At 36.3% G+C, this 22,004-nt stretch overlaps 1 protein-coding gene across 1 annotated transcript in view; it reads right to left on the reverse strand.

Annotated features, from left to right (window-relative positions):
* The window catches only part of USH2A (usherin), a 365,445-nt gene that overhangs the window by 180,386 nt on the left and 163,055 nt on the right, over positions 1-22,004 (reverse strand). Inside the window, exons 32-33 of the mRNA XM_056487445.1 lie at positions 21,029-21,190; positions 122-281 (exon numbers count right to left, since the gene is read on the reverse strand). Of these exons, the coding sequence (XP_056343420.1) occupies positions 122-281; positions 21,029-21,190 (322 nt within the window). The remainder of the gene's footprint in view (positions 1-121; positions 282-21,028; positions 21,191-22,004) is intronic.

A 22,004-nucleotide genomic window follows, 5' to 3' on the forward strand; every position in this document is an offset into this window, starting at 1 on the left:
GCATTTAATCATAATAAATTTAATTTTATGTCACAAACCCTTCCCCTGATTGAACTCACTGGAATTCTTGAATAAACTGATGCACTATTGTGTTGTCAGGAAAGAAGAAATCCTTACTTACTGTACATATATTGTTCTAGAATCCAAAACCGTCAGCACCGGGGCATCTACGTGAGATGGTGGCAGCTGTGCCGTAAACAAGGTGACCTGGGAACTGTTTGTGCAGCCAGCAAGCGTGCAGGCAGTGAGCAGGAACTGGTGTGGTGTGAAAACTGCCAAATCTAGGGCGAAAAATGAATAGCAATTTGTGTGGTGTGTTCATTTCAACTTGTTGTTCTGTAGCTTTCAGACACTAGTTTAGAAAATCAAGAGGAAGGGGGACGTGTATCTCTTAAATGTTTCAGGTTTGCCCCAGAGGAATGAATAGGTACTGGTTCTTTAGTAGTAGAAAACAGTAAATATTGACTACTCATAGATCAGTGGGGTGTGCTTTGGCTGAGACAGCCAGCCCCACTGTACTCCATTTACACCAAAATGTACACCAACCAACCCAAAAAAAAAAAAAAAAAAGTAATTAGATTTTTAGGTGCTACATACTACATCAATTTGCTACAGCGGCAAATGAACACCTTTGAGATGATTAAATCAAATCAAATTAAAGTAATGGAAAAACAAGTACAGGTTCATTAACACAGCTGGATTATACATATTTTTTTTCAAATGTGCTGTATGAAACATTAATGTCAAGCATTGATACATACAACGATTCACTCCATGCAGATTTCACTACAAGCATGAACACAAAGGCAGCTCATTGTTGCCACCTCCCATACTGATCCCTTCTCTCTTTGCCTGTTTGTCTTCAGCTGCATGAACACCAAACAATTGTAAAATACATTCCAGTAAAGACAACCCATCTAATCCTATAGCAAAACAACTGTTCAATGGCTATTAATTTTGAAACGATCTTGAGTTTCAATCCCTGCAGAAAATGGTGAATAAAATATAGCATTTTTGAGGAAAAAATATTCCAAAATATCATATATTCTTCCCTATACTAATACAGGAATGTTTGTTAGAAAAATTGCAGCATGAAATTAATGCTGACATAATTTTCTAATATTTTCCTTTCTCTTTTTTCATTAAAATACAAATCAGAGACTTTTACTAGCAAATCTTTTAAGAAGGAATTTACAACTGAGGTTTTGGCAACTGTAAAATGTATACAGGTAAAATGTTTGTTCAATAGATACACGTTTCCAGTATCTCAGAAAAGTTCTGTGGTTTTGTTAAGATGTAACAAATGGTAGTGTTTTCAGAGCCCAATAATATTAAACTATATTTTTAAAAAAATATTCTTGAGCACAAATTAAAAAGTCCTGTTGGATGACAAAGACATCACCAAGGCAGAGATGGTGCAGACCCAAATTTTCTCTCTTTTTTTTTTCCCTTACGTAACATCTCCAGTCCCTGCAGGAATGTAATTTCTTCTGATTTGCTCAACTCTGTGTAAGGAGAGAATGAACTTGTACCTTTTTATTGAAAATACCATATCACTCAGTGGTATTGTTCCATGGAGCACATGTCAAAGTGTGAGTTAAAAAAAATGCTGCAGCTACAAAAAATCATCAAGTGAATGTCTGCAACAGTGACATGTTTAATCAACATAATGGAACTGATTCTACCAGGGTTAAGCAGTGCTTAAGTCAGTGAGAGGGGGAAGCACACTCCAGAGCAGGTGCTCAAGCTGGCTCAGCATGCAGGGAAACTCCACAAACTGCACTGGCTGTGTTGCCTTCATTATTGTACACCTCCCTGGGTCCCCTGCTCCCTGCAGCTGCCATGGGAGAAGCCAGGAAAGGGAGCTGAAAGTCTGTGACACAAGTATTACATATTACATGTTGTAGGTGGGCAAACAAGTGACCACAAGGATTTTACTTTCTGCAATCCTAAAATGAATAGACGAAAGCAATTCATGGAACTGTATAATTCATAATCTCCTAGATACTGGTTATGCATTCTCCTCTCAAAGTTGAATGTATATGGTAGAGCTTCACCAAAAAGAGTGAATATAACCCAAGGGAAGGGAAAACAGTGAATATAACCCAAGAGAAGGAAAAACAAAAGGTTGATTTCTCCTTTTCCATTTGTTTATGGTGGATCATTCTTTTCCTTGTCAGATTCCACATCTGGAACTACTATTTTTTAAAAGGTAGCTCGTACTGAAACCCTAATTTGATGCAGACTATAGCTGATGAGACTACTGACAGGCATACCTTTGTGGAAATACCTTGTGTACTTTGAAGAGGAAAGAATTTTTTCAAGGACTAAGGGAATGGAAGATGGGAAATGTTTTATTTCCTCCCTGAGAAAAACAATTGACTATAAGTTACCTTGTGTGTCCCAGTACCAGTAATGGAAAAAGCAAAAAGAAAAGACAGGGAAATATGTAAAGTTTTAAAAAAAACAATAGCAAGGAATGGAAATACAGCACATATGAGTGCAGAGATCATTTGAGATCAGATGAAAAACATAGTGAAAGGGGAGGGACAGATAGGAGAGTTTAAAAAATAGTTGAAATATAAAATATGTTTAAAAAGCAACATGTCACCAGAATAAAAGAAAATATTTATTCCTCATCTTGATTTCTTAACTAATAACTAAGTATTTTGACTACTTAATAGACATTTTCAATGGAATCTCAAAGATTCAGGTGGGATAAAGGCTGAAAAGAAAATTTATGTTTTTGTAAGCAGGAGAAGAAAACAAAGAAATTCAAGGTTTAGCAATGTCATTCAAGTAGGAGTTTTGCCATCATTAAAATCTCTCCACAGACTACAATGTTTGGATGAGCCAGCAAATATAGGGTAAGCAGTATTTCTAAGAGGTTAGAAGCAGAAACTGACAAACTAAACAATAAAAATTATATTACATCCCAATCAATACAATTATTCATCACAACCTAATTTGGGAGATATTTTCCTATTTCAAGTTCAAAGTGTTTCATAGCGGATCACTGGATTCAAACAGCTATGGATACAAACATGAATTTGAAAGAGGGAGGAGGTTCTTAAAACTACAAAGCCACTGTTTGTCAAGGTTCTCTAGCAACAATGCCTTGCTTTCCATTTGCTTGATTGCATGATTTGCATAAGATCAAATGTAGGCAATTGTGGACATGAAAAGCAGATCTCTCTCAAACACATTATGAACAGATCCACAGCATTATGTGGAAATGTGTTAACAGAAAATGCACCCCAGTGCATGGAAAACCCAGTGACTAATGTCAAACAAAGCATAATTTACAATACAGGGTGTGAATTATATGTTACTTTACAATTGATTTCACGTTGTTGCTGGATGAATTTCATTGAGCTCAATTTACAAAACGAACCCAGTAAGGACACAATTACTAATTTTAAACCTACAGCAAAACCTGAATTTTTTTTCTTAAAAATTTTCTTGATCAGGTCATATTCAAATCTGTTCCACAATTCCAATTCCCTGAGTTAATTTAAAGATCAAATGTTTCTTATTTCAATATTCCAATAACTATTCACTGAAAACACTTATTTCTTACCAATATAAAGCTAAGCCTAGAAATTTCAGAAGTTCACTGATGAAAAAAAAACTAAATTCAGGATTTGGCCTTGTTTTCATTTCTAGACTCAGAAGAACAAAAAAAGCATGAAAAGACAAAGATGCTTTTTTGAGGGCAGGATTCCCTCAAGTCATTGTATTAAAGAAGAAGGTAGACAGAAAAATAATTCTGCATTTTTTGTGCCAAAAGCAGAACAAAGGAAAGAACACTAAAATAAAATCCCACATATCTGTTTTAAACCCATTACCTACTTTCCCTGAAGAAAAAGGTGGAGTGAAGAGAAAGGAAGGATCAGCCTTTTCATCTCTCTGACCTCAGAGGCAACACAAACAAACTAAATAATTTTCTAACTCATGCATCAGCAAGAGAACTGTGAACTGTAGTGACTATCATTAAAATGGATATTTGCATACCACTACATTTATTAGATATAACCAACTCTAGTGGTTGGTATCCCTCCCTTTCTAATAACCACCTGCACAAGTCCTGAGAGCTCAATCAATGCATGAGACAGAAAGAATAAAGAATGACCCTGTTTGCATGGTCAATAAGAACACTCACTTGCTTTGATCAAATTTAATGGGTAGTCATTGAAAGATAATATGCAACAGTACAGTGCCACTTTTAGCATAGAATTTGATAGATGTTACTAAAAAAAAGTACAAAAAGATAATTAGTACAGTCAAAAAAAAAAATAAAAACAAACAAAAACCCAACTAAAATTAGAGATTTAACAAAACATGAGCTTTCTCATTTAGTTGCCAGAATATATCCCAATTTAAAAAAAAACACACTGGTAATAACTACAATATTTTAATTTATCTGTAACACTCGTATTTTATATTTAGATTTACTGCAAGAGATCCACACACTCTTCTTTTCCCCCTCTTCCTCCTGTTTCCACTCTCCCTGGTTTCAGGCAGCTACTCTAAGGACCACAAAAGGCAACATCTTGTCTTGGTGAGCACTCACATGGCTTGGGCAGAGAACCCCACATAGTTTCAGGAAAACAATTGAGACAAGAGTTATCCCATTGCAGTATTCAAAGGAAAATGATTCAGCAACATTGTACCAAGGGATTTTTAGCAGCACAACAACAAAAAACTGCTGAGAGAGTTTGAAAATGAAAAACTGCTAAAGAATTCCAGTCACCACAGAGTCACCACCTCACCCTGTCCTCTCATCTTCTTTCTCACAATCTATTATATTAACTCATAGTAACTTAATATTTAATTGGAAGATAAACCCCTTGGGACCATAAATCTGCCCCACCAATACAACCATGTCTCCTTCTGATTTCTGTATACACCACCAAAAAATCCCAAAAATCTATTTCATATGGTGTGTCAAGATCATATTTTCAGGCTTGCTCCATCAGCCACCAATCTGTGCCTTCCACCATTTTCTGAAAGCATGCAACAGCTCATATTGAACTTTTAGTACAGTATATTCTGCTTTCTCTATTTCTAAGGCACAAATCACTTAATTTTATTGACTCACAAAGAGCCATCACTAATGTACATCTTTCCCTGGAAGGACATTTTATACTAATGCATCATTTCATAGATGTGCAAGCCCCACAACACACTAATCACTTCCTTGAAAATATTTCAGAAAAAACAAGGTGTCACAAAAGACACCCCTTAGGTGCTCCAGGCAGCTCAATCAAGGCAAAGAAAGTGCTCATGTACCAAATTGTGTAAATTAGCAATCCATAGCCTTCCACACATGCAACTGGCCCTTTAATTGAAGAAAACCTCTCTCTTCCAAGATAGTAGCAAATTCTAACATATTAATTAATAACTAAGAATGCTTGTGTGATTTTGTGATATTGTAGAGTGAAAAAAAAAAAAAAAAATAACAATTTTGTGAAGCCATTAAAAACAAGTGCAAGTAATAAAGAGCAACAAATTAACCCAGGATCACAAGTTACTATTTTCAGGAAGCACCATAAGCTGTTGTTCTGCTCTAAGAACAACTGCAAAGACTTTGATATAATGGCACATGGACAAAATAACTTGGCTTCCAGCTGGTCAACACATGCTGATGTGTTTTAGAAACTATTTGTTCAGCAGCAAATATCTCTGCTTTTCCAAATTACTTATAAAGGAAAAAAATTTACTGTGAGGGCAAGACACTGGAACTGGTTGCCCAGTTGTGGATACCCCAATCCTAAAGTGCTCAAAGACCAGGCTGGAAAGAGCTCTGAGCAACTTGGTTGAGTGTCCATAGCAGGTCCCTTCCACCCCAGGCTATTCCATGGTTCTATGAAATCCTCATTCCTTTTGAGACTTATGCTCTTCAGAAGAATTCAGGGAACTTCCAGGTCCCATCTTAGGAAATAAAGAGCATAGCACAAAACCATTTAACATATGGGAGCATGAAAACATAACAGTTATGTATTGGACTGTGTAAAAGAGTTATATTCAAGAAGAAAAACCCTTTGGCAGAAATGTGAAACTAAGGATCTTTTATTTCAGTTTGCAATGATTTCAAGAAATTCCTTAAGATTTTACATGCCTGAAAATGGTTTCACTTCTGGAAAGGAGACAACTCTGAAGCACATTAAAGCTTTTAAAGAGAATTATGTTTTAATAGCAAAGATTATCAAGTTTATTTGCCTTCACATTTAATAACAGTGTCTCTTGGTTATACTCTTACACCCTCAATTGTTGCACAGTAAAACTTTCTGCGGTTTATTGTCCCAAAGTCTTGTACTTCTTTGAGCCAAAACTCATTCCTCAAAAGTCAGGTTTCATCCTGACCAATTCACAAGGCCACATAAACATCCATCCCTGATTAATGGGCTTCATTGTTCCTTTTTATTTTAGTAAAACTATTTCAGTTTTAGCCTTCCTTAGACAGGTAAGCATTTTTTATTTACACATTATTCCTATCTCACTGTAAAAGCTGGAGAACAAGGATTCCAGTCTCTTATTTTAAAGCCACATCCCTGAGACAGCTACTATGGGAACATTTCCCACACTGTTCTTACTCTCCAGTTAGGACACACTAGCTTGAAATCCCAAAGGAGCTCAGCTGCAAAAAACTCAAATCATGTGGAGTGCCCCACACCACATGGTTTAGAAAAAGCAGAAGGGACACATTAGAGAAGAATATTTAAACTTCTCTTCAGACTTTAGTACTTCTGCCTAAATTACTTGGGTGACTCTAAAGACATGTCATGTCACTGACCACAGAAAAATCACAGTGCACCTTGGAACCCTCCTTCCCATAACATCCCTGACATGTTTTCCTCTAACCCATCAGCATTAGTCACCATCAGAAAAATATGGAGGCATTTTGGAAGGTTTTCCAAAAGCTTCTCTTGCTGCTGAAACAACTCAGAGCCAGTCAGTCAGTGCAAACATTCAGCATCAAATGAACCCACTGAATTTCCAAGTTACTTCTTTGCTGACTAGAATTAAAGACATTCACTGTCTCCCTAGTTTAATTCAATTATAAAAGCTGGACAAAGAAAGTGAGTTTGAAGGTCAGAGGGGGAGAAAGCAGAAAGAAGATGAAGCACATTAATTTTTACCAGGCACATGAGGAGAAGGAATTGTGGCCAATAACACTATCTTATTTTAATGTCCTTCTTCTACATTTCTTTACACATCATATGGAATGAAGATTTTAAGATTTAAATGAAAATTTCCATTCATGAATGCTTCCAATCCATTCACTATATTTCTTATTCCAGCTTAAATAGAGAGGAGTTTTTAGTATACATCATAAGATCCATAATGTTTGAGTCAATGTTTAGACCAAAAAGTGAAAAAGGAAAAAAGCATGGTTTGACCATTTTACCTCTGTATTACTTCAGCTTTATATTCACAACTGGAAAATATATTTGCAACAGGCAAATACATTGCAAATTTGAATCTCTGAAACCTGCATCTGTAAAAATGGAATTACTCTGGATTCACATTAGTATGACCAAGAACCCTTTGGCTCACCTGCAGAAGTACATCCTGTATTCCCAAGCAATTCCAATCTTGCTGCAGTGGGAGAAACAAAATTCAGCCCTACCTAACATTTGGTGCTGAGGTAATTGTATAAAGAGAAGTGCCAGGCTGCCACTTTTACAGCCCGTGGAAGAACACATATGAGCATGCTGCTGTGGCAAGTGAGATGTGGTTATATATGAATATATGGTAAGCAACAGCAACTACTACTATCCATTTTATATAAATCAATCAGTCTCATCTGGAGCAGCATATATCACAGAGTGCAGAAATAAAGTCTGTCTGGAAAACAGCACTGAGAGAGCAGAGACTTACAAACACTTTCTTAGGAAGAGAGGCTACAAAAAAGACCCAAAAAACACCTCAGAGAAGGAAAGAAAGAAGGCACACCAGAGAGGGGTATAAGATAGTGGTACATAGAAAAGCAATTAGGATGCTCTGTTCCCATGAATTCCCCTTCAATAATAGAGGTGGGGGGGGAGAGGAAGAGAGGGAAAAGGACATGCAATAAATTCAGAAAGTGGAATTTTCAGAGACACTCACCCCACCTAAAATCATGGCACATCTACTACTGCTGACAAGATGATTCAGAGTTATCTTTGTAAATCAAACTTGAGGGGAGAGACATTAAGTATCAATATAATTTTTTTAAAAAAATATTTATGTAAGCATAACTATAATTTGCAAATCTGTACAACATTCCTGCAAGATTTCTATACTTCTCTCTTTGTATCTGAGACAACTTAGAACTCTTTAACACTGTATTTAATTTTATATAAGTTTTTCTGCCAAAGAAAAAGAGAGATGGGATCAAAGAAATACATTTCCAAAATAAATATTTTGACAAAAATTAGACAATTTTATTTGTGTATTTTTCTTACTAGAATTTAATATGCGCACTAAATTACAAAATATCCTTTTAATCCCAAAAATAAATGTCTTAATCAACAAAAGCCAATTCATTAAACAAGCAGAAGCTTGAGAAAGCACACTCAACACTAGAAATTTGAACCTAAACAATAAAACTACAACAAGGGCTCTTTGAACTACCATCGGCTACAGGCTGATTAAATTAATGATTTATAGCTTGTGAGTTTTATTGAGCAATATCTGCATTTTACACCCATGATGAGTAACATTTTCACCATTTTGTATAGACTCAGGCATGTGAGATGATCAGAGAACAATTCTCACAATCCTGGCAAGTCATCATGTGATTTAAGAGTTTCTGTGGAAGAGATACTATCACCTTCCTAGGACCAGAACACCTCTGTATTCCTGAATTATAGTCAGAGGATAAAGGAGTTTGCCAAAACATTGCTGTAGTGCTGGAACAAGGATAGTGGGAGGACTCAGCTTCTGAGCTCTGCTCTAAACAAGACAATTTATAGCAAGTTAAATCTGTTGCAAGACTACAAAAGCCGAGCTAGTTTTCCGCTGACCACAAAATAAGCAGCACAATAAAATATACTGTATTTCTATCTGCTCTTCCCTCTCCTTAGTAGAACAAGCAGCCCTAACTGCAGAGTCACTATTACGGTCAACATGTGGTTGGGCAAAATTATTTTGATTACTTTTTTTTGGGTTTTGTTTTGGGTTTTTGTTTCGTTTCATTTCGTATCATATTTACTTTCAAAACACACATATGAAAACAAAGGGAAAAAAATGAAAAACTGAAAGTTTTTAACTTGACACGTTGCACTACCCAGTTATGGCATGTAGTGTCAGTAATGCCATCAGATAACATAACTGCCACAATCTGATGTGATGCATTAAACTGGGATTACCAGAATAAATCACGTTTGTGGGTGCACAGATCACAGGTGGTGCAGTCAGCTGCTCTGTATTATGGCATATCTATAGGATGTGCAGATTAGGATGTAATGTCCAGAAGCTTGTTCTCATTTGTGAAGTGCTTTGCAACCATAAGTCAATAGTAAGGAGCCACAAAACAGTTATAATGGCATAAACCATCATCAGGGAAAAATACAAATCGATCAGTGCCAGCAATATAAAAGGAAGAGCTTACATCTGTCCCCAGTCTCATAAATCCAGTGGTTGTTGCAGGCTTTTCCTCTGTCCCACATGTACTTTATTAACAACAGTAACTATCATAAATAATAATAATGCAGAGTAGTTTATTTCAAGATGAATGCTCTTATTATCTGTTGATCCTACACCTTATTTCTTACATCGTGTCTGTGTTCCTCCTGTAAATGGGAGGGAGAGCTAGCTAAATTTATTGTTTGAAGTTTATGCCTTTCTACTGGCAACAGAGTGCTATGCCCAGAAAGTTGTCTATGTAGGCTCCTTGAAATATCTGCATACCTTAACCAGCATGTTAAGCCTCTACAAAGGAGGCACAGAATTTACATTCTACTGCATGCTATAAATAAGTAATAAGAACAGATTAGAATTATGCATTTACGCCTACTAGTGAGAGTGAGATGCATAATTCACAAGTGGCAAACCCTTAAGAGGCTCTCACCCCACCCCTCTCCCTGCTCCAATCTTGTCTGTGTAGAACACAGTACATTGTTCAGTCCCACTGTTTCACTATTTTAATTTTTTTATTCAAGATAGGTTGTTTGGGTTTTATAACCACTGTTTCTTTCTTGCAGGAGAGAACTGACACTATGTTAGTAGTCATTGCTGGGTATATGCCCACATTATGCTACATTATTGGTATCATCTTTATGAGTTTCCCTGTGAAACTCAGGGGCACACAGCTCAGAGAACACAGGACCTGAAGTGAAATTTCCCTCTGCTTCCCTAGCACTGTCTGTTGGAGCAGGAGCAAAGCAGGACCACCAAGCTGATTAGTGGGATGGAGCACCTCATCTAGGAGAAAAGGCTAAGGGAATTGGGACTGGCCAGCCTGAAAAGAGAAGGCTCTGGGGTGATCTAATTGCAGCCTTCCAGCACCTGAAGAGAGCCTGCAAGAAAGGCAGAGAGCAGCTAGTGGTAAGGGGAATGGATTCAAAGTGGAGGAGAGTGTTTAGATTCAATTTTCAGGAGGAAGTTTGCTCTGAGGGTGGCAAGGCACTGGAACAGGTTGCCCATGGAAGCTGTGGCTGCTCCCTCCCTGGGAGAGTTCAAGGGCAGGTTGGATGGGGCTCTCAGCATCCTGATCTAGGGGAGGGTGTCCTGTCCATGGCAGGGGGTTGGAACAAGATGATCTCAAAGTCCCGTCCCACTCAGGCCGTTCTAGATTCACAGTTAACATGACATTCTGCTCCTCTGGTTGGACCTCCTGGAGGAACAGACAAATCTCTATGTCAATTTGCATCCTCAGCCTCTCTGCTGAAGCCTGAAAGCACCTGCAGTGACTACAATTTATATGAAAGCACATGAAGGCCACAGATTTTGTCAAAACTGTGTTTTTTCCCCATAGTAGTTCTACCTCCAAAACCTCTGTTACCTGGTGATAAGGATCCATTTCATTCTAGCTGCTTTACTGTTTTTTGTTTCTCTGGCTGTGCCACTACAATTTTGATTCATGTACCACCCAAAGATGCATCACAAAGGACAGGCTCTTTGGTGAAGAAGTTTCCTTGTAATTTCTCTCAGCTGTTTTGAACTTAGTCTATTATCTACTTGGATTTTTTTTCTTGTCCTGCATGCAAATATTTTAAATTATTTTCCATCTCTATTTACCATTTGATTATTTTGCCTTGATCTCTGTCACACAACTTCTTTTCATATTTAAGCCACATCTTTTACCTCTTTTTTATGGTAACATTTCTTACTTATCAATCTTTTTATCTATTCAGTGTATCTCGCTTTATTTTTAGTTTTACTTGACAAGCTTTCTCTGCTCTTTTTCTCTGTCTGTAAACATAGGAGAAAGACTTAAATTGCACATGCATTTTAATTCCCAGTACAATTTAACAGCTTAAAAATTGTTATGTGACATTGCAACAATGATATTAAATCCCAAGAGCCATACCTCAAAACATTCACAACACATTAGTAGAAATGTTTAATCTAACTTATCCTTGAGCTGATGAAAAGGCTAGCATGCCAGCTCATGAGAATATTTAAAATTCTTGCCAATTGGATTCAATTTTTGTTCCTTCATCAGAACAAAAATTACTAGCACTATTAAAATTAAGTGATCATAAATAGCTCCAAAATTGAAGTTAATATGAAATTCAAAGGAATCTATTGACATACTGCATCAACATGGGTAACTTTCCATTATTGATAAGTTCCTTAATTTTTAGCATTTCTCCTAGAATAGACTGAAAATGTCACTTATGCATCCTTTGTGTGAACTCCCCCTAGTCAATGATCCTGGATAGGTGAGACATGAGGATCCAGAATCTCCTAATAAACCAGATTTCCTGGTCACCTCTGACCAACCTTATGTAGCCATAAACATACCCAGACATAGAAAAAAAAAAAATAGAAATCAAGATATGCAGACTGCAAACATGATTTAAATGTACCTCTGTAACCATGGAACCTGGCATGTCCAAAGCATCCAACACAGAAATAACAATGTTTATCATCCACCTTTCTATCCATCTTAAGACCACAAGTCCAAGCCTTACTCCCTTAATTAAAGCATACTAATCTGATTTTCTTATTATATGTTAAACTTTATGTTCATTGGAATATTTTTCCCCACTAGTTAATTTCCTGGTAACCCATCACATTAATGTGTCACTCTATTTATACAATAAAAACAATAGAAATGAAAGAAAGAAAAAGAGGAAAATCCTCAGCAGCTTTCAGGGTCCAATTACAAACTATGTAAAATGCTTCAATCAGAAATAAATAATCATAAAAATACATATTCCATGGAAGACTAGTGAAAATCATGATGGAGTTCAGTTCTGACTAAAAAAAGTCTATTAAGCTTTACATAAACAATTTAAGCAATCAGTGTAGAAGCCTAAGTCAAATTTCTGGAAGTGATGACAGGAAAGGAAATATCCTAGAATGCCTCCCATGGTTTTTGGGACAAGATCCATTCCTTTCATATGTTTCTACATAACTTAAGAGGATAGAGAAACAGATTTTGAAAATACTCCAATTGTACAAACTACCCTATATTTTTGAAATCAAACTTACATTCAACTATTTTGTAGCCTGATAACATACAATCTTGTATTATTCACACACAAGACAAGACCTGTGCAAGACAGAAAATAGTCAGAAAAGTCACCAATTTCATTAATTGGTGAAGTATTTTAGAAATGGATGTTCTAAGGAAGTTTCTCACACTTATTGAAATTATAAGTCTGAAACACATGTAAAAATCAAAGTCTTCCCTTTCCATAAATTTGTCTCCTTACAGATTTCTGGTGTTTTTTCAATAAATAAAGTGCTGAAAATATTTCAGTAATGGTAAATGACTCAACACCCTCATGGTCATGGATACAGTAAAAACAAGGAAAAGAGGAAACCCAGTTGGGAATCACCTAGAAGTTCTGCTGTGGTGTTACCTGCCTGTACCTTACCATAATTTATCAATATTCCACTGCTGTTAATATACCAGGTACAGAGAGAAGGGTCTGTGTCTAGCACTAGTCAAAAAGAACACATGTACTGCTCTGTCAAATTATCACAGCTGATAAACCAACACACTTTGTAATGCAGCAGCATGGAATAAAATATCTATTTCAAATTAAATATTCATCAACTGTTTAGCAGGTCAGGTGACCAAATGTTCCTAAATTAATAAGGAGAACTATGAGTATCTTTTCCAGAGCATAAGGAAAAGCTCAGACAGAAGTTTTATTATGCATCTGGCAATATTAAGAAGGCTGTCCAACTCTATCCAAGCCTATTAAGTTATTGTTAAGTGAGGTGTGTCCTTATAAATGGATACCTAGAGATTCAAGCAGAAGCAGCAGGTTTGGACTTAGTCCATCTGTGCAAAAGGTGTCATATCTTTATTTACCTGAGTCCAGTATTACTTGAAACTAAGCATAAATCACTTACCAAGCATCTCAGAATGATCCTGGCAAAACAAAAAAATCTTTTAGAAAATGGGAGATGTTTTTCTTGATCTATAAATATATTATTTATAGTTTCAACATAAAACCTTGCAGAGCTTCTGATGTTTTCTATAGCACTTAATCAAACTGTGACTGGATGAAAACCTGATTTAAACAAAAAGCTTATGTGTTTGTTTTATCATAAAAATTAAAACCTGAACAGAAACCACCATTTTGTCTTACCAGCTTCAGACAAACCACAATTATCAGGCATACTGCTGAAAATAAGATCCCACAAAAAGTACTTCAGGCTATGAGCACAACACATCCAAGAAAGCATATCCCAGTTCTTGCAAATCTTAAGAGTTCTCGTTATGTTTAGTAACAAACAGTGGCCACCAGGAGACAACAGCTCACATCTGTGACAAGCTATGACACTCACTCACTGATGAAAGACAAAATGCAGAGAAATAGATCAGCCCTTCAGAAAAAGGCAAGAGCAAAGCAGACAAGATTGGGCCAGTTTACCCAAGAGAGGTTCACACACACAGCTCTACAACAACCTGGTCTGAGAAAGTTGCAAAATAAGAATTTGCTATCTATCTGCAAAGAGAGTATCTTGGAGAAGACCTACAAATCCACATGCCAGTGCAGAACATCTACAAGGCAATTATATGTGGACAAGTAAGCTCTGCTGACAGATAAAGAAAAAAAAAAAAAAAAAAAAACTAGAAAAAAGGCTCTAAGGCTGTAAACTCATATTTTACAAATTGAACTCAATGAACTCTTGATTAAAATATGTCCTTCTCGGTAGACACTGTCTTCTTAGAAATCTCAGGATCTTTAAAACTGCTTACCAACCTAGATGTTGAAGGAGAAAATACAGAACAAAAAGCTTACAGTTGTCTAATTCTAAAAAATGTTTGAAGTAATATCACAGGATAAAATAATTTGGAGGTTTTACATTTTTTAGGGGCTTTATTTCTTATCATGGAATTTAGACAAGCCATGAAATCAATGCTTTTCTTCTCTTTGTTTAGTAAACAGAGCCCATAGCCAAAATAATTCTTATGTGCCAGAAGGGAAAGGACAGAAAAAATACTCTCCCTGTTCTACAGCTATTAGCTCTGGAGAAGCTATTTTGCTCCAGTTCCCTTTGGTACATGCAGAAGATTGGGAGGTCCCAATCACTCTTATTTTATAATTTGTGTTCCATTTTAATTTTTAGAAAGTGGTACTCAAGTAACCTGAGAGCTCAGCAATTCCAGCAGGGTTAGCGTGAGTTCTCTCCTGGCTTGCTGTGTTACCCAAATCTGATCAAAGGACAAGGACTCCAGAAGCTTGTCCAGCTGTGGTTTTATAATGACACCATTAGGTTTTGCTCTATAATCAAGGTCCCTAAAAGTCTGTGTAGCTTCAGGCTTAATATCTGCGACAAGGTTAACTGAAATCTGCAGCAAGGATAACTACTTTAGCAGATTGTATCAGCAGGAAATATTTAAACACTATTTAAAAGGATTTTAAATAAGCAGATTTTATTTAACACTGCACTAATGCACTGCAATAGAAAATGATACAACAGAGCTGCTACAAATAAACATAATGCTTTTACCCTTCCCCTGCCCCCCTCCCCTCTAAATTCCCCAGATGTGTATTATTAAGTCCAATGAGTGCACCAGATCTTTCTGTCTGAATTTGAAATACTGGAGTGCCAGGCTCAGCCAGCCCATTTGCCCTTTGGTTTGGTGCCTGCTGAATCTGCATTCTGGGTCTGTGGAATTAATTACAACACACCGGTCACCAGCAATGTCAGTGTTGCCACTTCAGGTGTATCAAATATGCCTTCTTACAGGCTTAGAACCTTCAGAGGAAGGCAGCTCCTCCTGTAAGGCTGGTGTGCCCTGCCCTCTAGTGCCAGGTGCACCTCTAGATGTTCACTTAAATGCATGCCAGGGCCAGAATAAAGCCTGGAGAAGCAGGCATTTTTCATAAGACATCCCATGTGACCTACCAGCTGGATATATTGCCAACTCAAATATAAAAATCAGCTTGGCACTGTTGCACAATAGTGCAAGATCCTAAAATAAGGGTGAGACACTGGGCCATGTCTCACTGGGTTGTTTGCAAGGTGTTTAAGATAACCAATTCTAACTGCAAAGAAGTGAAGACTAACTCTTATTGCTCACCACGGTGTTAAAGAAGTCTCTGTTTCACAAAAAAAATGAGGAATTGTGACATTCAGGGTTATAATATTTATAAATCTAGCAGTAACACTGTATTTGATAGCAAATAACTCTTTTCAAAACCTGTATTGAAAGAACAGACTGAGCACATTTGGTATTTTAAGTATTTCATTGCCACCTGGAAGATGGGAAATAAACTCTTACCAGAGAACTACAGAATTTTTCTATTTTTTGTACTTTAGGGCAAAAGCTGCCTATTATCTTTGAGCAGGACCTAAAACAAAGGAAGATAAATCCTTAGGGTTTAAAACTGCTTCTCTTTAACATGTCTATAGCTGAAAACTGAAAAGTAACCACAAGAACAACATCTTAAACATAAGATAATAAGGGTTTTTTTCTCAGTGGTTCATCTTGCAGTGTTACATCTTACTGCAATTATCTTCTACATACAACTCTGTGGATTCTCTTGCTCAATTGGTTTCACTTGGCAATCAGTGCAATACTGATATTATGATGGATTCTGCTTTTATTATCATGAACTCTCATTTAAACAAGCAGTACTATTCATGGGACATAAAGGACCAAAACCTTTGCCAATTTTTGTCTAAAATGTAGCCACTGCATATGGCTGTGCATGATGTGTACTGTAATCACTACTGGTTTAGAGCAACTAAAAAAATACAGGTACTAATTTGGGATTCTCCCATTTTTTAAAGTTCAGATATGTTAAGCCCTGATTAAACAGATGTCAAACATCTGTCTCTTCCTCGCAATAAAACAAGGCTCTCATTCTAACCTGGTTTTGTGGGATCAGCCCTTCTACACTCAGGTCAAATAACAATTTAAATAACCTAAAGCTTAGTTCATGCTCTTGGAAAAAAAAATTGTGAAGACAGCTCTTTCTCACCTTTTCCAAGGCTCTCCTTATTATTTTGCCCACAAACCTGGTACAAAGTACTCTGTCACATTTTTTTATAAACTCTTGGACATGCAATTTAGGATAACTCTGCACTCATTTAACTCAGTTGAGGGTCTGCCCTTGTAACATAGGTGACACGAGCTCTTTCCTGAAAAACTGGAAACACTTCTTCCAGGTTGGCAGAGAAAAATAAGTTTCATACAGCTGAGTCTTAATAAGAATATCTTCCTTTTAAAGATTCATGATGAGAACCATTAGATTCTGCTAGGAAAATTATATGAACACAATTTGTTAACTTTGTCAAGTACCTAGTGCTGCAGAAAATGCAGCCATACATCCTCAATGCCAACCTCAGAGCAGATAGAGTCATACTTTTTTGTCTTGTTTCCTGAAGTACCTATAAAGTAAATTCCCTTTATAAACATGTTAGACAATGAATACCATTTCTCAGTCTATCAAATGCTCAGCTTTTAAGAATACAGGAATATTTTGCTCTAATCTCTTTTTTTTTTTTTTTTTTTTTTCCCTAAAGTTTCTTCAAGCAGTAAGGTTTCCCACAAAAAAAAACACAGGCAAGTAGATAACATCTGATCATCTCTGCTTATGCTATAACATTCTGCATTTAATAATTTCTGCTGGTGGTATTGGCACCACCAGCTCAGGCCACTGTCTAGTACTTTTCAGGATAAAACCCACCCTGTTGCCCCTTTCATCTAAGGCAGGCAGTAAATTCCAGAGACTAATTTAAACAGAAGAGAAGACAAGAAGGGGTACCTTGCATGAATTTTAAAATATCCTTAAAATAATTACATTAAGAATTCTCCACGTTTCAAAGTAGAAACTTCAGTTTTGTCTGTGAGTGTTTGGATGAGAAGAATATTTTCCTGTTCCCAGGCAAAACCAGCTCAAATTTTCCTAAAATCAAAAACCTGTTTAAGATCAATATGTTAAGAGCTCTGAAGATGATTGTACAAGCTTCTCCAACTCCTCACAGCTGCTAATCATCTACAGAGAAGTCAAATCTGAAGCTCTGGGGAGCAGAACCCTACTGCAGCTACTCTCCTGAGCTGCAGATGATGGCCTTGGTTACAGAACTTCTGCACTCACACACAGAGCAACTGAAAGCATAAATACACAGGCATGGATCCACACAGCTGAACTTCAACCTGGGATCTGGCACTGTTTCCTCCAGGCTCATCCCTTGGAGAGGTTAGGCTTTCACTGGAGTATAGGATGTGAAATACAACCCAGATTGCATGAGGAAGTAGAACATACACCACAGAAAGCAAATGCATAAAGGTAGGAGGCAGAAAAATCACAGGCAGACAGTTAATACAGGTGTTGTGGCAGAGGGGCTGGCTTCATTTCAGTGTTCTATTACTCACAACACAGAAACCAAATTTGTCAATATGGGGGAAATATTTAAAGGCACTAATGGATGATGGATGCCTAATGGGTCTCCTTTTTCAATGTGGTAAGGTGTACATTCGCCATATGTGCTTTTAAAGGGTTTCCTTTTTAATTACAGCTGAACCCCAAGAGGAAACAAACACTTGAACTTCCATGAAAATCAATGAGTATTTCAAGCCCTCAACAACTGTCAAGATCAGAAATTAAGCTAACAATACATTTGCCATTATGGTGTTGAGAAAACATATCACTCCTCAAGTTATGGATTGATAAGCCTAAACTCATTGCAATTTTTGTGGTCTGAAATGAAAGTCAGTGAAGTACTAATTCTTAAACAGAATTTATGTCTTTTTAAAAAGAAAGGTTTAGAAAACCATCACATTTCAACACACTTCAAAAACAGAGAAATAATCTATGACTTTCTGGTATATACTACTGGCCAGGAAATAAGTCACATAGTTCCTAAACTAGGAAAACAATTTTGGTGAGTAAATAGGAAGCAGATGTCAGAGACAGTGAACTTTTTCTCTCTATTTAGGGCCAATAGTATATTATGTTGAGGCAATAAGTCATCAACATCACTAGCACAAATGCTGAAAACAAAAGGATAATTATATGGAATAAGCCAAGATGTGTATAACATAATACTCCAAAACCAAAAGCTCCAACTTTTCACCATAAAACTGCAGCCCTTGGGGAAATAAAAAAGAAGATCATGTTATCTCTCTTTTAAGTCTAGCCTACAAAGTGGAAAATCTTGCACTCTGAAAGGAAGTAAAACCAGGTCAAATTAAAGATATATGCAGATGTAAGCAAGATCTTGAATAAACCCAATTCACAAGGACTGGGATTTCTAGTGACCCAAATCCCAGCCTGCTGGCTCACATTGCCACTTCTTCCTCAGGCAGAGGGAGAAACTCTCAGCTACATAAAAGTAAACAGACTGATCTCCACAGCACATAGAAAAGAGTGGGTCCTGTGGTGTACAACCTATGGTAACATGATCTGATCCACCAGCCTTCTCTTCCAAATAAATTAGGATTTTCTGTTTTCTTTAGATCCATGTCTGCCTAAAAGTTAATTGAAATCAAAGTAATGAAATTCTCAATAGGACCAAAAATATAAAAATTGCAAGTAAAATACAAATAAATGATTTCTACATAAAAGCAACAATATCTTCTCTAGGAAACTTATGAACCAGATGAGATTTTGTCTGACTATTTCAGCTGAATGTATTCTGACATATCACTCAAGATTTAAGGGTAGAAGCCTTAGGCTTTTCTATATTGTCAAAGAAGAATTGCAAAAATTACTTGACTGTAATTTCTATCAATAAGCATTCATTTTGGCTATAATTCAGACTGCAAGCATACATGAATCTAAACCAAACAACCAACATTATGGTGAACATTTCTTCAAATGTTTTACATCACTTGCTCATTTGTAATCTAGAGATTGCAGATTAACATTTTGGTAAAACGAGGCACCTGTGATGAAATTTCAGTAATGATTTTAGTAAGATTGGAAGCACAACTATTTGCACTTCAAAAATTTTAAGAACAGTGCTATGATATGGCAATGAGAGATTAATGGAAATCAAGAAAAAAAAAAAGATAAATGGCACTGCAAGAATACCAGAAAACTGGGGAGATGGGGGAGAAATTAATTGAACCTACACTTTTGATAAATATTTATTTTTTGCAGAAGAAAAATGCACACTAGTTTGAGCTGTCATTATGCTAACCTATATCCTATTTTTCATATTATTAGTAATACATAATGTGGTAGTTTATATTCAAAAATAAAACTAGAATGTATATACCTCATGTATTTATCCAGAAATACACTAAGGTTACTATGGTTACGAAAAATCCATTACCTTTGAATACAGAATGAAAAAGTTTGACTTAAAGTGTGCACTATTTATTATAGTGATCATCAACAGCCTTCAGGAGGTTCTCTAACTGGATTCATTTTTCAGTGTCAAAACTGACCCACCACACCAGTACCTTATGGCCTGTGCAAGGCAAAGAAATTTGAACTATATGAATTTTTAAATATGTTTTATACTGACTCAAGATGCAGAAATGGCTTTGAATTTTAAGGCTTTACATTAAAAAGAAAGTAGGGTCTTGGTACCCTTTTCCCCACCGAGCTGTACTATATAAAATGCTTTATTTTGACTTGTACCTACCAAGATATACAAATTCTGATGGGTCCACAATAGTGCTTATGCTCTGGCATGACACTTCTAGCTCCATGTTTTCTTTTTGGTTGTTTGGGAGGGTTTCTGTTTGGTTTTTTTGTTGCTGCTGTTGTTGGGGGTTTTTCTTTTTGTTTTGCTTTTTTATTATTATTTTTGATGTTGCAGTTCGCATACTGTCTGATCAAGTAATTTGGATAATTCATTAAATTACACCAAGTAGATTAGAATAGAAAGTCAGATTACCATGCTTCACTGTATTGCCAAGTGATGGGTGCTTAACTTCAGTGTAATAGTTTAAGAGTACTGATGTAATTTGGCTATTGGCACATGGCACAGCTATTATAAGAAGAAAATAGATTGTTTATGCTTTTAGTAAATTAATTAAACAGAGGCTATTCAGGTAAGCAATACAGTATCTCTCTAATTAAGAATATTTAAGGAAGGCAGTAAGCAAAACTATCAAGCCTGTACAGAATTTCTTCAACAGTTTGCAGTTTACTTGCTTTGAGAGCTGGATGGTATGAGATCAAAATGTTACAAAACCATTAAAAAGATGACTCAGATCCTGTAAAAGAGGCACAAGATTTAGCTACACTATCCATGGTGGTGTTAATTTCTATAAGTCCCAACAAAGAAAAAGATGCTTTAAAATATTAAACCCATCAGGGTTTAAAGTGCATCCAGCCAATTTTAGAATTTTTTTTTTCCTTTGAAATAAGAAGGGGTCAATAACACAATTGTTCATTGCAACCATGAAATACCCATCTGACATGCTACCTAGCAGAGAACTCACCTTTTACAACATACTTAGTTCCATTTCCAGAGTAAATTGGTATCCCATTCATATATAAAGTATATTGTGTAATAATACCATTTGGTGTTTTGGGTGGACTCCAACTCATCAGCAGGAATGTGGGAAAGGATATTGCTGTGGGAGATTGCACATCTTCAGGGGCTGGTGGAAAAATGCATAAAGTTATACTATATTGTCTTTCTACAAATAATAAAGCATTTCAATGACAAGCTAAAACCAGGATGCTTTTTGATAAGATGAAATTTTAGAAAAGATTTTATACCTGCAACATACCAGAATTTTGAGAAGTCTCCTATATTATGAGAGGATTTTTAGCCAAACAGAAACTTTTATGAAAGATGGCAATATTCTCTTTGCTTCTAGGAGAATAATTATGCTACTATAATTTTATCTGTCCAGCTTGGTAACACTGATCAAGGTGGGAGGTACATGATTTTAGTGCAGTCCTTTTTTTAATACAAATTATTTTCTCTTATTTCATGGTTTGTATTCCTAACTGCAGAGAGATCATTCTTATCACCAATGCAGGTGATGTGTCCTTAGGCACTACCCCTTATTTCAATTTTTCATAATTCAATACACTTAGTAATGTTTGTTTAATGTAGATTTTATGTATATAATATACTGGAAGTTGGCAATGGATAATAATTTAAGAGTCGAGTTCTTTCACTGTTCTAATGAGTTATACACTAGAAGCACAAGGAATCCCAGTGAACATCACAAGGGGAGCAGAGCTGAGGCCTTAGTCTGGGAGAAATATCTTGTAATTTACAAGCTCTGTGCTAGCAATTTAAAACAATAACTAGCAGTGCCTGGCAATGTGAAAACAATATAAAGTAATGAATGTTTCAATAGGGAAACAGGGATAGCTGGAGGGTGTGATATGGTGTCTGTCTTCTGTATCACCAATTTATTGTTACTAAGAGCAAGCAACAAGAGCGTCCAAAAATAGAAA

The sequence above is a fragment of the Oenanthe melanoleuca genome, chromosome 3 (assembly GCF_029582105.1).
Source record: "Oenanthe melanoleuca isolate GR-GAL-2019-014 chromosome 3, OMel1.0, whole genome shotgun sequence".
NCBI lineage: Eukaryota > Metazoa > Chordata > Aves > Passeriformes > Muscicapidae > Oenanthe > Oenanthe melanoleuca.